At 41.2% G+C, this 21,531-nt stretch overlaps 1 protein-coding gene across 3 annotated transcripts in view; it reads right to left on the bottom strand.

Annotated features, from left to right (window-relative positions):
* Positions 1 to 5,162: 5,162 nt before the first annotated feature.
* Positions 5,163 to 21,531, bottom strand: part of TMX4 (thioredoxin related transmembrane protein 4) — a 54,812-nt gene continuing 38,443 nt past the window's right edge. For 2 of the 3 annotated variants that reach the window (XM_043544065.1, XM_037896164.2), the window contains 2 exons: positions 12,921 to 12,984; positions 5,163 to 9,870 (listed from right to left, as the gene is read on the bottom strand). In XM_043544065.1, coding sequence (XP_043400000.1) covers positions 9,563 to 9,870; positions 12,921 to 12,984 — 372 coding nt within the window. In that variant the 3' untranslated portion in view covers positions 5,163 to 9,562. The remainder of the gene's footprint in view (positions 9,871 to 12,920; positions 12,985 to 21,531) is intronic. The other variant, XM_037896165.2, reaches the window with a different exon arrangement.

Below are 21,531 nucleotides of genomic sequence, written 5' to 3'. Positions count from 1 at the left end.
GGAAAATTTCATTTTATTTGTTCCCCCCCTTTCTTTTTTTAATACACACTTTTCCTCCTCCCACCAGAAAAGAGGGAGAAAAGTATAAAGAAAAGTTGTGGGGGGGGGGGGAAGGGAGCGGAGGGGAACACTTTGTTATTAAAAACTTTTTCCAGTGGAAGAGTAGAAAAAAGTGTGTTAAAAAGCAGGAGGAAATGTTACATTCACTTGTTCTTAAAAATACATGTTTTCTAGTTGGAAGGAAAGGTCAGAAAGAGCTAGGAAGGGAATGGGTTGTATTGATAGGACTGAGTACAGGTGGGAATAGAGTCAAACAGTGAATGAGGTTGTGAGTAGGGCAGGCTGGAAAACAAGAATTCCACTTCGCAAGGGCTTTTGAATTTTTTTTGGTGGGGAGAAAGATAGAAAGAGAGAGACCTCTGCCTCATTATAGCCAATAGCCCAGTGGTTAGGGCATTCATCTGGGATGTGGGAGACCTGGGGTCAGGTCCCTGTTCCATCTGATTCAGAGCAGGGACTTGAACCTGGTTCTCCCACATCCCAGGCATGTGCCCCTGCAGCCCAACTACTCATGCTGGGAATGAGGAGCCCCTGGCCTGCTTCGCGGGACAGTGCCTATAGTGAGTGTGAAGGACTAGAAAGTGAAGTTAAACAGCCAAGATGGGGCAAGGAAAGGGAATGAGGCCCTCTTGGACTTGAAACTTTTGATGGAGCAAGTGGCAATTTTAATTTCCTCTCCTACTGCCCAGTTCACTAGCAGCATGATGATGGATGGGTGGCTTTGCTGTAGCTCTGTGTTGGAGATCTAGAAAATCCAGGCGGTGGGAGACTGCAGTAGTCCCCATGCCAATGGATTCTGGGTGTGTCATGGAGGAATATACTGGCCTGAGACAAGGTGGTGGGGAGGGGGTGGGATGTTCTACTCATGCCACCTGGCAAGCCGTCCTACAGAGTAGCCACTTTTGGGGACCAACACAGCCGAGAAAAGCCATGTTCCACTGCCAGGGAAGTGCATTCCTCAGACAATGATACATTGATTACTGACTGATCAATTCTACCTCATTGATTATAACTCACAAATCAGGAGGTTTGCTTTTAACATGAGATGCATCCTTGTACCACGGCAAAGGTCACCCTGTTATTACAGTAAAAATTAAAGTAAACAAGTCTGAGCTGCTTCCAGTTTCTCTCTACTGAAATGAGCCAGCCATTTGTCCATTGACCTTCAGATGATCTCACCTCCTGCCATATTTAAAAGAGCTGGTTAAATACAGCACAATATTATAATAAAGACAATAAATATTAAAATAAGTTATCAGTCAAATAAATATACCACTTGGTTAGCGTTTGACCAGCTCTCACACTGAATCACACCACTGGTCCACCAAGTTCAGAGACCCACCTTCAATGATGACCAATGTCTGATGCTTACAAGGAAGGCAAAAATACACCTAATTGTGCTATACAGTTGGCAAGAGAAAAACCTCCTTCCTGACCCTCTGCAGCAGTCAGCCTAGGCCCTGAATCATGAAGTCTGATCTCCCTTATCGTCAGTAGCACAGGAATTTTCTGGCCTAATATTTTTCACAAGGTGGTCTGGTTTCCACAGACACAAAATGTTCTTTGGGAAAATGTGGATTTGAATGAATTTTTTTTTGGTTTTATTTTCCACCCAAAAAAATCCCTTCACCTCTACCTGAGCCACCATGAAGAGACTAATTCTAAACTATGCACCAGTCATGCCAGGCAGCCGGTACTTCCCATGATGGACTGACCTCTCTGAGTGGCCAAGATGCATCATGGGAGGTGTAACCTGGCAGAACAATCCAGCCCTTAGAGGAGAATGGGGGCACAAGGCACCATGGTTCAGGTGGATCCAGACTGAAGTTGAATGGATCCAAAATTAAATGTTTCAAGTTGGGTCGAGAAACCAAAAATGTGATGTTTCAATTTGGGAATCTCAAATGTCTCATTTTGATTGAAATGCTTTGAGGTTTCTGTATCCGATATTTTACGGAACTTTTTGTTCCAACACGGTGACAGGACCACTGAGGTCACAGGGGAGTTTACATGGGAAGAAGGCAGCAACGTGAACTGCAGAGGAGTATGGAATGAAGGCCGTGCCAGGAACTGATGCAGGCGCTGTGGAAGCAAGAGTGTGGAAAGGAATGGGGTAGGAGAAAGAGGGACTACAGTCTGAAGCAGGAAGGGACTACAGTATAAAGAGGTGGCATTTCCTTTCCTGAGGGTTAATAACTACAAAGAGGAATACCTTCCTACGGCAGTTGCTTAGGGGAAGCCTCTCCATTTGTCTGTCTGCATTTCAGACTGAATTTACCAAGAGAAAGAGTCTCTCACGTTGAGAAGGGCTCCCCCCAAAGAGTTCCAACACAGAGGGCAGGCCAAGAATTCTGAGAGGCTGATGACAGGGTAGAGGCCCCTTGGTGTACCTAGATTAAAAGAGTTAAGGTTTTCAAAGATCCCCCAATAGGTCTATGGGATGTTTATCTCTGGCTCCCAGGGGCTAACACTATTGTAACTTAGGACTCTGGGACAACACAGTGTGTGCATGATGGGGAAAGGAGGGGAAAATCCAGAGCTACCAGCACCATGTTGTGAAGCTGCCTATAAACAAAGCAGCAGTGTGCATGCAAGACCTTGGATTGAGCTCGTGAGAACAGCAGGGGCTTACGGGCAGGGGCAGCAACTTTCTAAGATGCCTTGGGAAGACCAGTGCTGTTAGGGGTGGGTGCCTATGCATATGTGGCACGACAGGATGCAAGATTAGGTGTAGGTTGCAGCGAGGACCAGTATCACGTGCTAGGGCAGAGCCGATGTCAGGATTCATCAGTGTAATATATAAGAGCAGTGTTCCTTAATGTAACTTTTCACCTTTCGACCTTCTCTGTGCCCCTCGCTCCACCCTCTCTGGCTTTTTTTTTTTTTAAATAACTAATTTAACGTGTGTTCTGAACATTTGTCATTGACATGACCGAGGTAGGGGCAGCACTTCAGGCAGATGATGTAAATGAGCCCGCAACGGCAGACAGGTGGCGCCAGCAGCAAGGATGTCCGTTCCAGTGCATGGGAGGACCAAGGAATAAGGAAAATGGAGAGCAGCTCCACTTTTCCCCATCTGGTTATCCCCTAATTCGCTCACCTAGTGACCCCCACGCCACCCTCAATCATACATGAAGTCCCCCACCCACCTTCCAGCCCCACCCTGGGTGGATTTGTCTTTTGTTCCTCCTTTTTCTTGTTCTCATTTTTCCTGACTCTGTTCTCTTGTCTAAAAATGTAGAAGAAAGGCAGAGATGCCCATTGGGAACTAAGCTTTTATAGCAGGTTTATTTCCAACAGACACTCTCCAAACAGAATAATTCTTGGTTTAAATCCTTATCCACTAAATACCACCACATAATTCCCAAAGAGGAAAATTATAAATTCCTACCAAATCCTTAATCTGCTATTCCAGAGATCCTGTGATTTTTATATTTTTTTCCTGTCCTAGAGATTCTGTGATTCTTATATTTTTTATAAAATGTATATATATTTAAAGCCACATAATCATATACCAGTCAAGGAATCAGCTACTAAAAAAGTTATTTAAAAAAAAACAAAACACTGCCTTCTCCATTCCACAAAGCAGGCCTGTCTAATGAAACGCTGAGGGAATACTGAATTAATATTTTATAAGTGTTGATAAAGATTTGAGAGTGCTTCAGTTACTCAATAAGTATTCTCTCTCGGGCCCCCGATAGTTTAGTTTAATGAGTGCCTGAGAAGCTGTGGTGAGCAATGATAAAGTGTGAGGAAATCCCTACTTTCCTGTACTACTGAGCCACTCACCAAATTGAAAAGATCTTTGTCCTCAATATTTCACTTAGGCTCAGAGTTTATACTCTGAATAAATGGTAATGGCTCCCTATTAACTTCTAGGATGGTAGTGCTTTCAGGCTAACTCCACACTGACCTTTGACATTGCAGCTAGCCACATTTTTATTATAGTGGAGAACAAACATTTGATGTTGAGATTCAAACTGTGGTGCTGTACAGAACATTCACACTGAACCTCAAATGCAGACAGCTTGAGCCTCGATACCTGGATTTGAAAGTCTCTCTGGAAGTCAATTAAGTCAAAGAGGGAGGGAGCACAGATTGGGGAGAGAAAATGAAGGAGAGGAGTTTGATGTCAGATTTATAACCAAACACACATACACACACAGGTCATTTGACTTTGAGACTGTTCGAACCAACTTAGTTAAGATAGCAAACCCTTTCACAAAAGCCACATGGGTCTAATTTGAGAAACATGCAGCCCAGATGTAAAGAGAAAGATCACTCATCTATAGCAAGTGAAAAGTTGACAGCTACACAAAACTCAGCTGCTTCACTCAAAGGGCATATGAGAATATTTTGATATGCATGAGTTTGCATCTCATGTTTCACTGTGTTTTGGATTAGAAAAATGCAAAACCTTAAAAAAATAAATTTAGTTGCAACCTGGTTTTGTATGAAGATTAGAATACAAACCCATCAGCTGTCTTACTTTCACTTGAAATTTCAGCCCACATTAGCAACTCTTTGGATGAACAAAGAGTGAGCTTTAACTTTGCACCAACACAAGAAACTACAAATTTCAACCACAGTGAATAAATACAGTCAGCATTTCAAAGAATTGCAAGAATTCTGTTTCCCTACTGAATATAAAAACAAATTTTACATCTCAAAATACTGAGCCATTTGGGATTACAAACTCCGTTGCTTTAAAAATAATTACTAGAACAACTAGATCTTAGGCTCTCTTACTTCCATACCTGAAGTTGGTTAAGGAAAATTCTTTTATCAACTTCATAATTGGGTTTGCAGAGCTAATTGTAAGTAGAATGTAGTATTAAATTGGTCAGATGTCATATCAATGGAACACTTAAAGAGTTAAAAATGATGTATAAATGTTACAAGCACATTATAGCCACACTGTGTGTTATAGATGGCTTTAAACATCAGCAAGTGTTGTAAAACTAACAATTGATTAAACATTTATTAAAACATCTTAATTTATTAATCCTTTATAAACTATTTACAAACGCAACCTTGAGACACAGTGTGATTCTTCAATCAAATGTAATTGTGCTGAAAAATAAAAACTAGCCAGAACCAGATCATAAATAAAATATTTATATGGAATTCCAGTACAAATACCCATGGCTTAAAGCCACAGAATTTTTAGTATAAAAAGTAATTTTGCGTAACATTTCCATGAAAAAGCCATGTAACAAAAAATGTTGTCCAACAGAGTAATTATAGTCGAAGGCTTACACAGATTTTATTTCACTTGAAACTTTATCGGAAGCATAAGTAAAAAAGGCAAAGCTTCTTTTGTGCCCTCTTTAGAAATGTAGCCTTAACATTTCAAGACTGACTTACTGGTTTGTGGGTGCCTCATTTTTTGGAGGCTCTTGTTGAGACACTTTCAGGACATGATTGCCAGAACATGTTGAGCACCAGCCTCTGAAAAGTGAGTCTCTAAATTGGGAATCCAAAATCTCTAGTCACCCTTCAAAAGTCTGCACTCCCCATCAGCAGATCTTACCAGAGTTAACGGTGCTACAGTTACTCAAACCATTTCAGTCAATTGTGTGAACATCAGCCTCTTTTCAAAGACATTTTGTCTATATTCCAAATGCAAGGACAAATGCTACTTCTGTAAAGTGAATCAAAACAGAGGATGGAGGTGATGAGATGACAAACAGTCTTCTCAGTTGGCACAAATGAGAGGTATTAATCCTTTAAATAACCCAGAAACACAGACGATGCTAAAATTGCAAGTCTAATACTGACATAAACATTTCAGTACTACACTAACATGTCTTAAGGTTAAGAAGACATTTTTCAGTGAAAAGGTAGACGCCTTCCATATATTATTCAAGACCGACACTGCTATTATTGCACGGTTACCACATTACTCATTAAGGAGAAACCTGCCTTTTATAATGCCCTTTAATACCACCTGTTACTTAAGCCGAAGAATAGATTTCCTCCACAAGCCAAGAGTCACTACTGTTTTGCTGCAAGTCTATTTGGCAAAGAAAAATGACAATCTTAAAGCTGAGGTGTTATTAATGTCTGCACAGCACTTTGAGAAGTTAAGTGTTCTATAAATACAATAATCAGACCCACTGTATTTCAACTCCATTTGCAGTACAAGACATCAACTGTCAAACCAAAGCTAGCACTAATCTTCCTTATTAGCGGGAATATGGAAATAAAGGGGCCACCATCTACGGGGTCTGATGTTTGAAACACCTTAAAATGAATGTATCATCACTCAAACAGAATGTCAGATTCACAAAAAACATAACTGGGGGGAGATGAACAGCTGCCATTTGGTATGTGCCTAAAGGTTTGCTGTTCTGGCACGAGTCCCACTTGCTTGTGTCCCTTCGTCTACAGAGATTCATGTCTTCTTTACACTGGTTTTCACTGAATGCTTTCTACAGCCCGAACCTGAAGCATGTGACATGCTCCTTGACTTGAATGGGAGTTACTTGAACATAAGGGACTGCAGAAATTTGTTTATGTCATTAAAGTTTTGTTGTTTCTCAGCACATTTTGTAATCCCTGCATCTTGTATGGCAATAAGCTTGTTATATAATTTGTTAAGATCTCTTAGTTAATGGAGACAGAGGTGTACCTCTTTGCAAGATTAACAGATTTTTTCAACACCAGCATGTCAAGATTTTCAAAAACAGGTGCCAAGATTTTCAAAAACAAAGTTACTCCTCACTTAATTCTTAGGCACTTAAACGAGGGGAAGGTTTTTTTTAAAGGCTATACACCTAGCATCTTGCACTGAAGTAACTGGGAGGTTCTAGATGCTCTGTACTTTTGAAAATTAGGCCTCTAATTTAGATGCCTCAAGATGACTTTCTGAGGCCAACTTTAAGCTCTTATTTTTTAAAAATCTTTGCCATCACTTTTTGACATTTTTAATATGGACGTTTCTCTCCCTCCAAATCTTTTTGGAGCAACTCAAGACTCTACTCTGTAGGGAACACCCTTTTCTTTTTATATAGCACAAATCAACGTTTTCAATGACTTCATGATGGACACAATCCCCTATATTTTCAGGTCAAGCAGAGTTTTAAATCCATGACTCACTGAAGACGTCATCAACTTGAATCTTAGTCAGGTCACTGAAGATATGACCCTTGGTCTGCTTGTCCTAGCCAGTTTTGGTGATTTTAATATTTCATTTTCCTATTCTTAAAATATTTTCCCCTCTCGCTGTATGATTTACCGACACAAACAAGGAAAACTGACTAGATAGAGAAAATTGTGAAATGGAGTATACACAGCTCTGTTAAAAGCACAGCCATGGTTTCTCTCCCCCCCAGTCTCTTCCATTTACAGTAATCTTGCAACAGAGGTAAGCAAAAATTAATTTTTTATATTGACTGTATCGCTTTAAAGACAATTGGCCTCAGCTACACAGCTGAAGCCCTTAGCACCACTTCTGAAAGTTTAGGGGACTGTGTCCAGGCAAGCCAAGCCATCTGCTCTCATTTTAGTGCACTGCAACAATTTCATTTCCATCATATCTATTTAAGAATTTTCTCTGCATCTATTTTCTCTGCATCCAGAGGGCTGGAGAAAAGAGTCTAATCTTCATGGCTGTATGAACAGTCTAAATATCTGAGTATATGCAGACGGAAGTACTGCCCCAATTCTGATCTCCTTTATGCTCAAGAATTCAGTGAAGTTACACCTCTTTACACTTAGACAACAGACCAGAATCAGGCCCTATGACTGCAGGATTTATACTAGATTAGCAAATGTTGTACATTTGGAAACATTTAAAGAATAGTGAGACACAGTAAGTTAGATTGCTTTCTGCTAAATAAAATTTTCACATTAACAGTAAAACAATTCCCAAGACAGATGTAAACTGACCCTGTTAAGACTGATTGTCTCCAAGAAATCACCTTTGTGCACTGGTAATATCCCTTTTCTCACACAAGGGGGCAACCATCTTAATCTCACAGAACACTCCTTTTTCTCACAAAAGGAAATGAAGAGACTGATGCTAGATGGCCAGGTTTACGCAACATGGTAATTAAATATGCAATACAAAAGATGTAAACAACCTTTCTGCTTCTTATTATGCAATCTGGATCAGCATGCTGCCAAAGTGGGAATGTACAGGATTATCCTTTAGATATTCATTCACGTAACGGGATGTGGTTATTAAAAAAAAATTCTTAATATAAGTCATGCTAACTAGAATGAATAAAATGCTGATCTCTTGAATAAACTCGACAGCATGGGGTGTTGTCAGCAGATTAGCTAATGAGCCGTTTCCACTTTATGCAGTTCGAAAGATGCATCTGAATGTAGACAAAAGACAGCAGTGTAACCAAAAACTATTTCTTTCATTTCCTGATGTGTTTTTCCGACTACTTCCGTCATTAAAGCCAGTACACTGGAGGTGAAACCATAAGTGGTTTTTCAGTTAATATTACTAAAGCAGTTCTGACTGCCAACTACTGTGGGCTGGGAACAGCAAAAAAAAAAACAAAAAAAAAAAACACTGCAGTTCTCTGCATATGACTAGCTTGTATTGGTAAGAAATATGGCATTTACTGTTTTAGACACAAATACTTCTCACTGCAACATCTTAAAAGAAAAAGGTTACACTTTGGTAAAAATTCCTTGTTCTCACTAAATCATTTCCCTTCCAGCCTCTGAGATTCCAAACATGTCATTTTAAGCATCTAGTTGTCTATGTTCCATAGCCCAAGGTTTTTTGATGATCTTAAATTATTAAGATCACCAGCTGACTTTGTGCATTATGCCTTTGAATAACCAACAGTTGAGAAGCTTTGGGTGCACTTCAAGCATAGAATAAAACTAGTTACTGTTATAAAATTATAGTATAGTTTCAAAATAATTTCAGCAGAAAAAAACGAGAAAAAAAGCAACATAATGAAGGTGCTTCAGTTGAGTTGATGAAAACAAAACCACTAAACACAAAGCTGTTTTAATGGAAGACAATTAAGGTGCCTCTGTCTGCTGTTTTAGGATGAGCCTGATGTTCTTATGGCATTTAAGGAACATATTCAGAGAGAAAGAAAAGGAAGTCAAGAGTCCTGCTAAGCTACTTCTTGTTAATGCAGGTTTGTGAATTCAGATTCTCTTGCCTCATCTTGCTTCGAGCAGTGTCTATAAAAGAGCACAAGCATGAACAACAAGCATCTCATTACCAAGTCTTTCATCCCATTGGTCACGTCCCCCTACCCTTTAAGTCTCTAAGCAGACCAAATTATACTTATGATTTTGATTGTCGTGGCCAACGTAATATATAAAGGCGTGCTTATAAAAATGAAAATCTATGAGCAAACATTGGCTTAGAAAAAGGAAAGAAGAAAGAAGCCAGCTGATGCAGAGCAGAGGTTTCGCTTTACATAAACACAAACTACAAATCAAGTGTTTGGCTTCAGCTGCAGACCAGAAGGGCCCCAAATATTTCTTTGGTCCGAGTTTATGGAAAACACCAAGAAAACTATAGTCCATTGTCAGCCACCTGGCTTTTACGTTGCCTTACTGAGCTTTGGGTCTCTGAATCAGATGGAGGTTGTTCACAGATGTCTTCTGTCTCTTCTGTCCCTGATCCTTCATCAACGGCAGAGTCCTCTTCTGAGCCATCCTCACTTGAATTGGCCTCTTCACTTGATCTGGCTCCATCTTCCCCATCTGAAATGTCCTTCTTTTCCTCTGCAGCCTCTTCTAATTCATTTGCTGATAACTCTTCAGCTTCTTCCACCTCTTCTACTGCTGTAAGCTCTGCATTCTCCTTTTCAATCCACTCTACTAAAACAAAATAAGGATTGAAAATGTTTAAATCATAGGGCAAGTCATCTGCTAAGGCCTCTTTTCTTGTTACCACGCTATCACAAGAGTACAAAAATTACAAAATATTCTTTGTGAAAAGATCCTTGGTGTAATTCTAATGTAGCATCATCATCATCTCATTTTATTATTTTACTCTGTTTCTCTGTACTCTCAAACCTAGGTATAACTTCCACCCCCTTATAATTTGTCTGTTACTATTAGGAAAATATTTGTTTTCATTTTGTTCCTAATGGATTACAAGTTAACAGTAGCTCAATTTTATTTAGTTCCTTGAATGTTCACCATCACCCTACAAGCGTTAGCTGGAACATAAGCAACTCTGGGAATGCTTTTTGTTAGGTAATTGTAGCTATAGAGCCAATCTAGCAAACACAAAAAGCACATATTTGTGTAAATCTGTCATAAATATACTATTCCCATTGTTTCTCAGAGTGATGGATGGCTTCATATTACATGAAGTATATTCTCCACAACTTTTAAATGGCCAGAGTGGGACCTAATTACTTAGCAGTATCACTTTAAATGATGCATTTGAGACACTCAGTTCATTATTTTCAATACTACTGAACCAAACCCAAAAACCTACCAGCAAACATTACAGAGATATTTATGATTCCATAAATCACATACATATATACAAATCAATTTCTTTACCTCCAGGTAACAGTACTATTATGTCAAGATAAGATTCGTGGAATATGGTGTTCCAGAATCAAACCTAAACCTAGACACCATTAAATGATTAAATATTCACTGGGGATTGAGATTTTTGCTTTGTGCCCACTGCTACCACCATTACTTTTGTAGAGTGGAACCTTACTATAAGAATCTTCACACTGACAAGGTGGCAGGACTGTCTCCTTTATAAATCATATACAGTAGATTCCGCTTATTAGCAACCCCGCTGGTTGCCAGCAAGAAGTTGCTTTTATCTGGCATTTGTCAATAAGTGGAAGGCAGGTTTGCAAGGCTGCAACCAGGGAAGCAGAGGGGAGAGGGGCTGCATTCCAGATGCTGCGGCCTTCTACAGGAAGCAGGGTGTGCTGCAGGCCCACAGTGTTGCACGGTACCTCCCCCTGCACTCTCTGGGGGATGGGGGTCTGCACATCCCAGCACTTCCTTCCCTGGGCGCAGCCCTCCAGCAAGACACAGCCCAGAGAGCCCAGGGAGAGGTACCATGCAGCAGCCCCCCTGCGTGCTACTGCCCTGCCTGCAGCCTCCCTCCCACCCAGCTCATAGACCCTTACCACCTGTGGGGTCCCTGTGCACAGGCAAGTTTGTGGGGCTGAAGCCAGGAATGACATGTCCCAGCACTTCCTTCCCTGGCTGCAGCCCTTAATAAGCAGCATGCCCATTGCCAATATCCAAATCCCATTAACACAGAAGTCATTGGGACAGGATTGGTTCCCAGCAAAATATTACTATTAACCAGATATCAATATCTGGGCTGCTATTAAGCGGAATCTACTGTATAAAAGTTTTCTAAAGGGCAGTTTCAACCCACAGCTGCACATATTGCTTTCCATTAAAGTAATGGAGCATTCTAAATATACTGGAGGGGATAATTCGGCCTTAACTGTGCTGAGACTACAGACAAAGATAATGAAATAATATTAGATTATTAAAGGTGCACTTTGTGCCGTAAGAGGCAGCTTGGTCTACTGGATTGTCCCAGGGACTTGGGAGCCAGAAAATCCTGAGTTCTCATCATACCCCGCCATGGACTCACTGTATGCCTTTCAGGAAATCTTACACAGCAAATCTGCACCAAGTATGTCTTGAGGTACATCTGCCTCCTTTGCAGACCCAGTCAATCAATCAATCAATAAATAAATATTCTCGTTCTATTTTAGCAGCAACGATTGAGATGAACTCTACTAAGCAAGTGTCAGCTAAGATATGATCGCAAAATATTTAGTTCTGGTACTGAGGTAAGAGGTAGAAAACTTCCCAACTTGCAAACGGAGCAAACTGGATACGGAAGTAATTAATTACTATAAAACTGCATCACGCCAACTTTTTTTACATCTTTGGTGACTTTAAGCATCACAAAACCCACTCTTGCAGACCATATGTGAACATAACTTCCACTTAAGTGTTGCAGAGGAAGGTTCATTTGGGTCCAAAGTGCAGTCTGTGTAATGTCTGCCTATATACAGAACGTGCATTAGAAAAATCCTGCCAGAGAGCAAGACTGCTTGTACCTTTAAATTAGACCAGCGGTTCCCAAACTGGGGTTTGCAGAATGTTACAGGGTGCTCGCCAGAAAAATTTCACTAATGGCGGCCAGAGGACCCCGGGCATTGGAGGCAGCAGGTGGGACCTAGTTGCAGAGCAGTGAGCCCGAGCCCCAGGGAGCGGGGCCAGGCATTTGGGGCTGGCAGCCCAAGCCCCGGCGGTCAGCGGAACCTGCAGCCCAAGCTCAGTGGAGCTCAGTCGACCAGGGGGATCAACAGGGTCCAGCAGCAGGAGCCCCATGGAGTGCGGAGGAAATTTAAACTTAAATCCCCGGAAATATTCATTTTTAGGAGTGGGTTCATAAGATTTCACAATTTAGTGAAAGGGGTTTAGCAGGCTGCTAAAGTTTGGAAATCACTGAATTAGACAATTTTGTGGATAAGCATAAAACTGGGAATCAGGAGAACTATATCTACTTCTGGCTCTAACATGGATTTCCTGATTGACTTGGGATGTTTTTTAGCCTCAGTTTGTGTGCCTGTAAAATGGGACTACTACTACTTTTTCTAATAAGGCTGTTACAAGGCTAAACTCTTTGGTGTTTATAGAGTGCTTTGAGTTCCTCAGATGGAAGGACATGAAAATAATAGTGTTGTTTACAACAGTAAATACAGACCCTTCTCAGACATGCATGAAGGAATTGCCTGTACTCAGGATTAGTCAGTTGCCATCAATGAATCTTAGAGGAAAGTTTTATCATGAAAAAAAATGTACATTAGTAGGCATAAATCTTTCCAAAAATAGAATATCCAAGCATGTCGAGTGCTTACCGGCTGCTTCTTCTCTGTACCTAGCCTTGGAAGGGCAAAGGCAGTCTGCAAGCAAAACCAATATCTGAGTAGAAGACGAAAAAGTGTAATTCAGTAACTTAACCAGTAGGAATTTCTTATCTCACAGCCCCTGCAATATATCAGTCCCTTTGCAAACTGAACTGGGTTTATGAGCTTACAGTAAATTTAACTGGTGACCGTGTAATAAGAAGACTTTTTGAAGAAGACAGTGCCATCCTGACTAAGTCATTGCTGTACTGGTCCTCCACAGTGCAGGGGCCTAGTTCTAATGTTTTCTCCCATATAATTACTTACTTTTACATTACGAAAGGGGTCACACTTTGTATTAAGAATGTTTATAAAAGGTTAATAAATGATTAGACCATTTTAATAAACAGGTACTTTTTTACAATCACACCTTACAGTAATGGTCTATAACACATTCTATTCATATCTAACATGGTTAATAAATGATGAATACATGTTCTAAGCATTTATAAATATACCCTTAATATCAAGTAAAGGATTATTTCAGTATTTGGAATTTATATTACTCCGCATCTGTTCCTAACTAATATCTACACAAAAGTAAAGTGGCAAATGCAACAGATGAATTTCTTCAACAGATGAAAGCAGAGAAAAACAACAATGGCAGTGGACAGGCTCAGATAGGTTTAACAGCTATCATAAGCAGAACCACATTCAGAAAGGAATTACTACTTTCAAATAATTCTATGGGTCATTTTCCTCTTCTCCTATCCTACAATAAGAATTCCAATAGAGCTCACTTACCAAGAAGCAGAGGACAAAAAACAACCAGTGACTGGCAGTATAAATATCCACGCTTAAGCCCCTTGCCTTAATTTATAAAGAGGACAAAGCCTGGGAAACCTTAATACTAAATACACAAAAATGGAAGAAGCAGAATAGGAGATGGTGCTGACAAAGTTACTAGCTTTCCATTGCTGTATGCTCCGCTTCTCTCATCCTACAATAATTCCAGAACAAGCAAGTAAGTAGACAGTACAACCAATGCAAAAAATGAGTTACTCTAACCCTAAACAGCAACCTAGAAAAACTACAACCTCACAGGACAACAGCAGGTCAGGCTGTTCACAATAAAGTACTGAACAGAGAACTACACAACAGACATGTCTGTATCAAGCTTTGAAGTGGATCCCCCCCTTCCTAAAAACCATCATTCTTTTTGAGTATCTATTAATAGGTCTTCTATCCACTGAACAGTGGTCTTTACAAAGCTGATTGAAAACATTTTTTTCCATGCAACAAAATTTTAGAGACTTACAGAGAAGCTTTATCCAATTTGATTGTCTCCTTAACTTCTAAGCTATAGAATTTCTTCTGGGAACTAAAGTAAATAGTTCAGAGAGAAATAGAAAACTCATGTGCTGCCAACATTGAGATGAAAAGTGTGCAAGAAACCAACACTGAGATGAAAAGTGTGCAAGAAACCGGAGGTTTATTCAAAACACTTGTAGGTAAGGTGGACCAATATCTCCTCTCTTCCAATAGAGAGCACAACTTAAATAGAGCTGGACAGGAAATGACTTTCCTGTCCCAAGAAAACTTGATATTTCAAAAACATTTTCGTGTCCCATATCAGGACAGTCAAAATCTCAAATGTTTGTGAACTGATAATCTAGAAAAATATCAGTTTTGATCAATCTAAACATTTTGTTTCCACAATTTGGAAATGTTTTGTTTAGATTTTGACGTGTTAAAAACGTTTTATTGTATATTAACTTGCATATGGAAATAAGTCATGTCAAACCAAAAAGCAGCCTTTTCATTTAGAAAATGCCAAACAGGACATTTTGACAATGCTGAAACTTTGCAAAAAAAAAAAAAATGTGACATGGGAAATTCATCAAAATTAATTTTCCACTGAAGTGTTTGGGTTTTGCCAAATCTGCCTAACAACAGAAAAACGTTCTGTGGAAAAATTCGTGACCAGCTCTACTGAAGAAGGCTATTTGGGCAGTAAGAAAATGAAAGGCTGCCTTTACCAGAGTCTTAAAACAACAACCCATAAAATACCACGTTTAAACGTAAAGTTGGTCCCACTGAGGGAAAATAAGTGTGCTTACTGCACAAATCATTAAGTTCTGGAGAAAAAAACAAAATAGGAAAGTGATATGAACAAAAAGGCACATTCCTCAATGAAGTACCAAACAGCAGAAACAGTAGCTGTGAACTATTAGCACAGGGGTGGCCAACCTGGGGCTCCGGAGCCCCATGCGGCTCTTCAGAAGTTACTATGCAGCTCCTTGTACAGGCACCGACTCTGGGGCTGGAGCTACAGGTGCCAACTTCCCAATGTGCTGGGGGGGTGCTCACTGCTCAACCCCTGGCTCTGCCCCCATTCCACCCCTTTGTGCCCCCTCCCCTGAGCCTGCAGTACCCTCGCTCCTCCCCCCTAGAGCCTCCTGCATGCCACAAAACAGCTGATCAGGAGGCGCAGGGAAAGAGGCGCTCATCGGTCTGGTGGGTGGGAGGCGCTGACATGGGGCTGCTGACGTATTACTGTGGCTCTTTGGCAATGTACATTGGTAAATTCTGGCTCCTTCTCAGGCTCAGGTTGGCCACCCCTTTATTAGTGATAAGCCCAAGATGCTCGGGGTGCATCTACACCACATGACAATATCAAAAGACACCTGCATCACATCTACCTGAGTGCTTACATTATTAACACCAGTGCAGAAAAATGGGTAAGAAATTACCTAGAGTAGACAGGCCTTTAAATGCTGTTAAAACAAAAATCAAGAACCTGTTGAAAAAGCAAACCTTAAACCTTAAAAAAAGAGAGTAAAATTTTCAAGGGCACCTAAGTGACTTAGGAGACTAAGTCCTACTGACTTCCAGCGAGACTAAGGGTCCTCAATTACTTAGGGTCAAATTTGTAAAGGCACCGAAGTGGATCAGTGCTATTAGCAGACATCTGGACACTTCAGGCAAGAAATCTTCATTCAAAGAATGAAATGTGTGCATGTGTAGATAGAAACACAATGCATTGGCAAATCTACAGGCCTTACTCCTGAGGGAATTCTGCACCAAAAGATTTAAAATTCTGCAAATTTTATTTGTCAATAAATAAATGTGGCTCCAGCATGGCAGTGGGGAGCGCACGCCACCACTGAGGTGGGAGATCACCCTGAAGCCCTCACCTGCCCTGTTACAAGGATTCGGCAGTGAGGTTGCACCTGTCCCTGATACAGTGCAAGGGCTGGGCCTGCCCTAGAAACACCCCGGGGCCCTGTCCCTATGCGCCAGGTGTGGGTGGGCAGGCTCAGCCCAGCAGGATCCAAGTATAGAGAGGCTTAGTGTGGGGGGATCCAGATGTGGTGTGAGGGGTTACTGTGCGGGGCAATCTGGGTGTGGGCGACACAGTGGGAGATCTGGATGCACAGCGGCTCGTTGGGGGGTACCAGGTGAAGGTGGCTGGGACTCGGGGGGGGGGGGGGCTGTGTGTGGGGGTCCAGGTGCTGGGGAATTGGGGCTTGATGGGGTGGGGGTCCAGGTGCAGCTGGTTTGGGATCAGTGGGGTGGGAGTCTGAGTGTGAGAGGCTCGTCGGAGGGGTTCAGGTGTAGGGCTTGTCAGGGTGAGGGTTCAATGGGCCTGCTTAACGGGGAGCTCCAGCTGCTACTGTGGGGTTGCCGCATGCCGGGATCCCACTTCCCTTATCCCCGTTTTCCCTCCATCTCCCTGCCCTCACTCCCATATTCCCCTCCCCTGCCATATTTCATCCCCCTTCCTTCCCACCCCCTCACCTCCCCTTCCCTAATTCCCCCCCCCCCCCCCCCCACGTTACCCAGCCCCACCACGGGCATAGAATAGAAAACAGGAAGGCTCCCAGCACAGAAGGGGACCACGACTGGCACTAGATCCAGGAGGCAGCATTCAGCTGCAGAGCCAGCGGAGCCCAGACACAGACTCCTTCGGTTGAGCAGCTCTGTGCTTGTGGAATGAGGAGGGGCAGTGGCATGTGCCCCCCCTTGCCTCGCCTCTGTTTGGAGGGGGGCAATCCCCACAAAAAAACTGCACCCATCCCCGGGCGGCTTCCCTGCTATTTTCTGCAGGGAAAGGCAGGAAATCTACGGGAGAGGGGAGGACATTTTCTGTAGGCGTGTAGTCCCGCAGAATCCCCCCAGGAGTAACTGGCGCATTGGTATAAGCTATAGCAGCGTGACTATTCCATTTGCCTGTTACATGGTGCACCACTGTCATCCTGCAAACGAATCTAATGGACATATGAGCTTCAGAGCTGGAAGAGGGACTGAAGACACAAAAACTCGTGATCTCAGGAGATGAAGGTCCTGCGTGAATCAAGTCACGTTTCCACTGACAAGGTAACAGTCATATCAGCCTGTAATTTGTCAACTCCCTCACAAACTTCTTTCAGTTGCTTTTTGCAGTGTTGTCGTCACTGTGTTAGGTGACGACAACACTGATACTACAAAGACAAGGTGGATGAGGTAATATCTTTTATTGGACCAACTTCTGTTGGTGAAAGAGACCAGCTTTCAAGGTACACAGAGCTCTTCTTCAGGTCTTCAGTTGCTTTTGTAAATTCATTGTTTCTCTGTGGAGATGCTAGGTGTAAAATGCAAGTTATGTTTTCATCAAAGACCTCCTCATGTTCAGTACATATTTATGGGAACGGGATGCAAGCAGACAACTTCCTGAGATTCCTGTCCCTGGGAAGTTGCGGTATTTATCCTCCTCGTTCAGTAAGCCAACAATGGGTGGTCAAAGACTCTTCTAACTTCCACAGTGTGCTGTAGAGGGCAGTGTTTAATGTTATTTTTTCCTCTAAGAGGTTTGAGTAGCATGCTGAACACACTAAAAGTTTGGGTTGCTTGCATCACAGAAGTGACCTACTTTCTCATTTTCTTTTTGTTGTGTGAGCAAAGACCTCCTTATACTTCTCTGCATTCCTGTGTTACAGTCAGCAATTTGGATAAAATATTCTGCAAGTTACTTTTCAGACTCAGAATAAATACCAGTAAGTAGGAACATATTTTTCCGTTCAACCACCATCTTACAGTAATGCCATGTTGATTAATTTAATCCTTTAATTTTCCCTTTATTGCTTCACTAGCAGTATCTAACATTGGATTTACAAGCTTAAATCTGTCTCGAGAAGTACATCCAGTAAGAAACACTTCAGTTATGTCTTTAAATTACTCGTTTTGTGCTACACTGAAGGCCAAGTTAGCAGATACGACGGTTGCAACATTTTTATCAAATTCACTGCTTTGCCACTCAGTTTTTATGACAATTGCTAATTGTTCTTTGCTATTTTTGGATGGCAAACATGCACTGAGAAGGCTCCTGAATGATGCTGATGCACCGCTGAAAGGCATCGAGAACTTAATTAATTATTGTGGCTACACTGCAAGGGCAATGGCCTATTCGCCTCAGACAAAATTTCCAGTGCAACATCAATGGAGTTTCCCACAATCAAATCATTGCAGCGCTTTCTCAGTGATTATTTCAGAAAGTTTTCTGGAGGGAGAAGAGATGTAAGGTTAGTATACAAGGCAAGCCGTGTGTCCAAGCCTACAGTGAATCTCAGCATGAGACTTTAATCCATGTTCCATGAAAGGAACACGAACAGTAGGGTCATGACTCAGACGGTTGTCTTCTTTTTGCTGGGAACCTGCAGCGTAAGTGGTGATTCCCAAGCTAAATGTTTTTAACCTCTTTTTCCCCCTCATCCTCTTCCTTTATCTAAACGATCTCTTTTTCCCCCTCTGAAGACTCACAGTAAAAGGTACGAAACAATATTTGTTCAACGTTGAGGAATGAGTGAGAATTCCATGTTTTCATTCTAAAGAAGCTAAAAAGTGCTGTAGGGAAGTGCTGCTGGAGCCAGGGTATTTATACGGACAGTTCCCTTCCTCCTGCTTCCTTTGTGTAGGGCACGTTGAAATGGCTTAGGCTAGGAGAAAAGGAAATGTCCAACAACTGCCATTTAATAAGCAAGGCTCTTTACAGCAAAGAGCTGGCGTAGGTGGGGTTATTTATTTGCAAGGCCTATGAAGTGTTTCTATCCACTGGATAATTATCCAAGTTATTTTTGCATAGAGTATTTTCACCTCCTGCTATGGCTTTTTGTTTTGTTTTTTAAATAAGGCTTTGCTGTCCGAGTAAGTTGTGACTTAAACTGCAAACACCATCTTATCACTTCTCACAAAGTGCACCATGTAAGTTCTCAAACCAAAATTTATATATAAACAGTAGAAAAAAAGAAAAACAAGAAAATGGTACTATATATTTCAAGAAACAGATCTTCCAGTCAGTACAAAATACAGTTTTTCTAGAAGTAATGGCAAACAAATGATCCACCAGCTGAAACTTTTCATCTTCATCCATTTTTGGGTAATAAATGTATTCTGTTTCTTGCTAGCTGTGAATCTAATAAAAAACACCCATTTGATTCACATCCAGTTAGCAAGGGTACATTTACTACTTAAAAGAACATGCAGACATCTAAATGTTATAAAACTTATAATGCAGGACATTCATCTTTGCAAGGTTATACACTGGTGCCCACAATGTGCTGTATATATCGAAGGATAAAGAAAAACACAATACATACACCGCTTCGATACAATTACTGCTCTGTTATAATTAAATTCTCAGGGCCCTTTATTCAATCCCAATCCCAGCAATCTGTGCTCAGGACCTAAGGGGAAGGCCCAAAAGGTGGCTTTAAACCATCTCTTAGGCCAATCAGGGGTCTAGTTCAGCCCCTGATGCTGCTTGGCAACCAGCACACAAAGCTTATTTTGCCAGTAGATCACTGGACTACAACAAAACTACAGCCATGCCTCCTACTCCAGCCACACTCTCCATGCCAGGGGCTGTGAGGTGAGTGTATGATCCTGGCTACACCATCTTGGGGAGGACAGTTGAATATTCAGTTGTCCAGTTAAAGCAGCTTTATATAGCCCCTTTCCAACGCTGAAGCAGTGCAAAGGCTTGCTGTATTACTTTAGATGGACTATATGAGCCAAAGGTATAACATAACCCGGTCACTGTCTAACACTGAACAGTGTTAAACAAGGTTCAGGGTTTGGTATACAGAGACCGTGGCCTGCTTAGTATCATGGCAAACACACTATTAAAAGTCTTTTTAACCTTTTATTAAAGATAAAGAAAAGAAGAAAAGGCAGTTAAAGCATTGGTCATGTAAAGTACTAAGTAAGGCTTTCATTTTAACAACATCCCTCGCTCCCTTTCCCTTTATCTGGAGAGGGTTTTTAGAAGAAAAAAAACCCTTGTTTGACAGTCCCTTAGATGATACCAAAGTTGGTAAAGTAACTGTCTTTTTGGAGAAAAGCAAAGAAATTAGTTGAGACAAGGTGGAGCTGTTACTGTTAAAATCCAATCGCATTTCATCCTGGATGTTGTTTGGGATTCAGCTGGAGCCAGCAGAGGTGGCAACGTCATCTGGGTTCCTCTCTGGCCTGGTCTGGGCAGGACCTCTCTCAGGATCAGGATGATGAAGGCCTGGGGTCCCAGGAGATAGCCCAAAAGGGAATGTTGGGTGGAACAGCCCATCCCCTCATTCTTTTGTCCACTAATTAGGCCTTATAATCCAACACACCAATTTTGATTGACTAATTTCTGGTCTTACACTTTCTCATTTCCAGGCATGATCTTAACACAGTCCTTGAGTTATATCACTAGGCCTTTTTGTTTGGACTAATTCAGTCTGTCTTCCTTTTCCCACCAATATTTGTCATTATAGGTTATTGTGACATCTTATGAACTTTCACGTAATTGTTAGTTCAGCTGTAAAAAGTAAGGAAAATGTGAATACCCAGTTAACACAAGAGGCTCCAGAATCTGGCCCTCAGCATACAGGTATGTTACCAATGTTGTACAAGTCTCTACTGTAAGTACTTTTTTCAGCAACTGTAGTTCTGTGACCATCTGGGGATTTCAGAATACTCTTGGGTGTCAGTTTTGCTCAGTGACAACAGATGGCAATGTCACAGATACTTGATTTTGATTCACCAAGGGGGACTCAAACCAGGATGGAACACATGGACGAAACAGTGGGAAATTAAGTTTTAATATAGACTAAAATATCAAAACAGAGAAATTATGAACCACTGTTAAAAGCAAACATCTTCATACACAATGAAATTACAGAAAGCCTCTTTCAATCTGGGTTCCTTTCCCCCCCAAAAAGACCAAAAGTCAAACCTTGAAATTTAATGAATTATAACTTCACAGAGTGAACCAAAGTGACCTTATGCTTTCAGTATAACTAATCATTAGTATAAGATTATTTTTCACTGTTTCTGTTTTTTTTAGCAACGGTATGGGTAGATATGGCACTTCAAGCACTACAATGCTACATATATCTCCATTCCACCTACTATACACAATCTTTTCCACAGTGGTTGTGCTTTCAGAAAAACTGAATCAGATGGATATGTAAAAGATCAAAATATTTACCTGTAAACATGGAAACTTTCAATATAATGGTACATCTTGTGAAGTTATTTACTACTACTTAATTTTAGTCAATTTAAAAGAATATTTTTACTCCATCCATGAAGATAAAGGTCAAAT

The sequence above is a fragment of the Chelonia mydas genome, chromosome 3 (assembly GCF_015237465.2).
Source record: "Chelonia mydas isolate rCheMyd1 chromosome 3, rCheMyd1.pri.v2, whole genome shotgun sequence".
Taxonomy (NCBI): domain Eukaryota; kingdom Metazoa; phylum Chordata; order Testudines; family Cheloniidae; genus Chelonia; species Chelonia mydas.
Note: the sequence above shows the minus strand (reverse complement) of the source record. Positions and strands in the feature narration are given on the sequence as shown.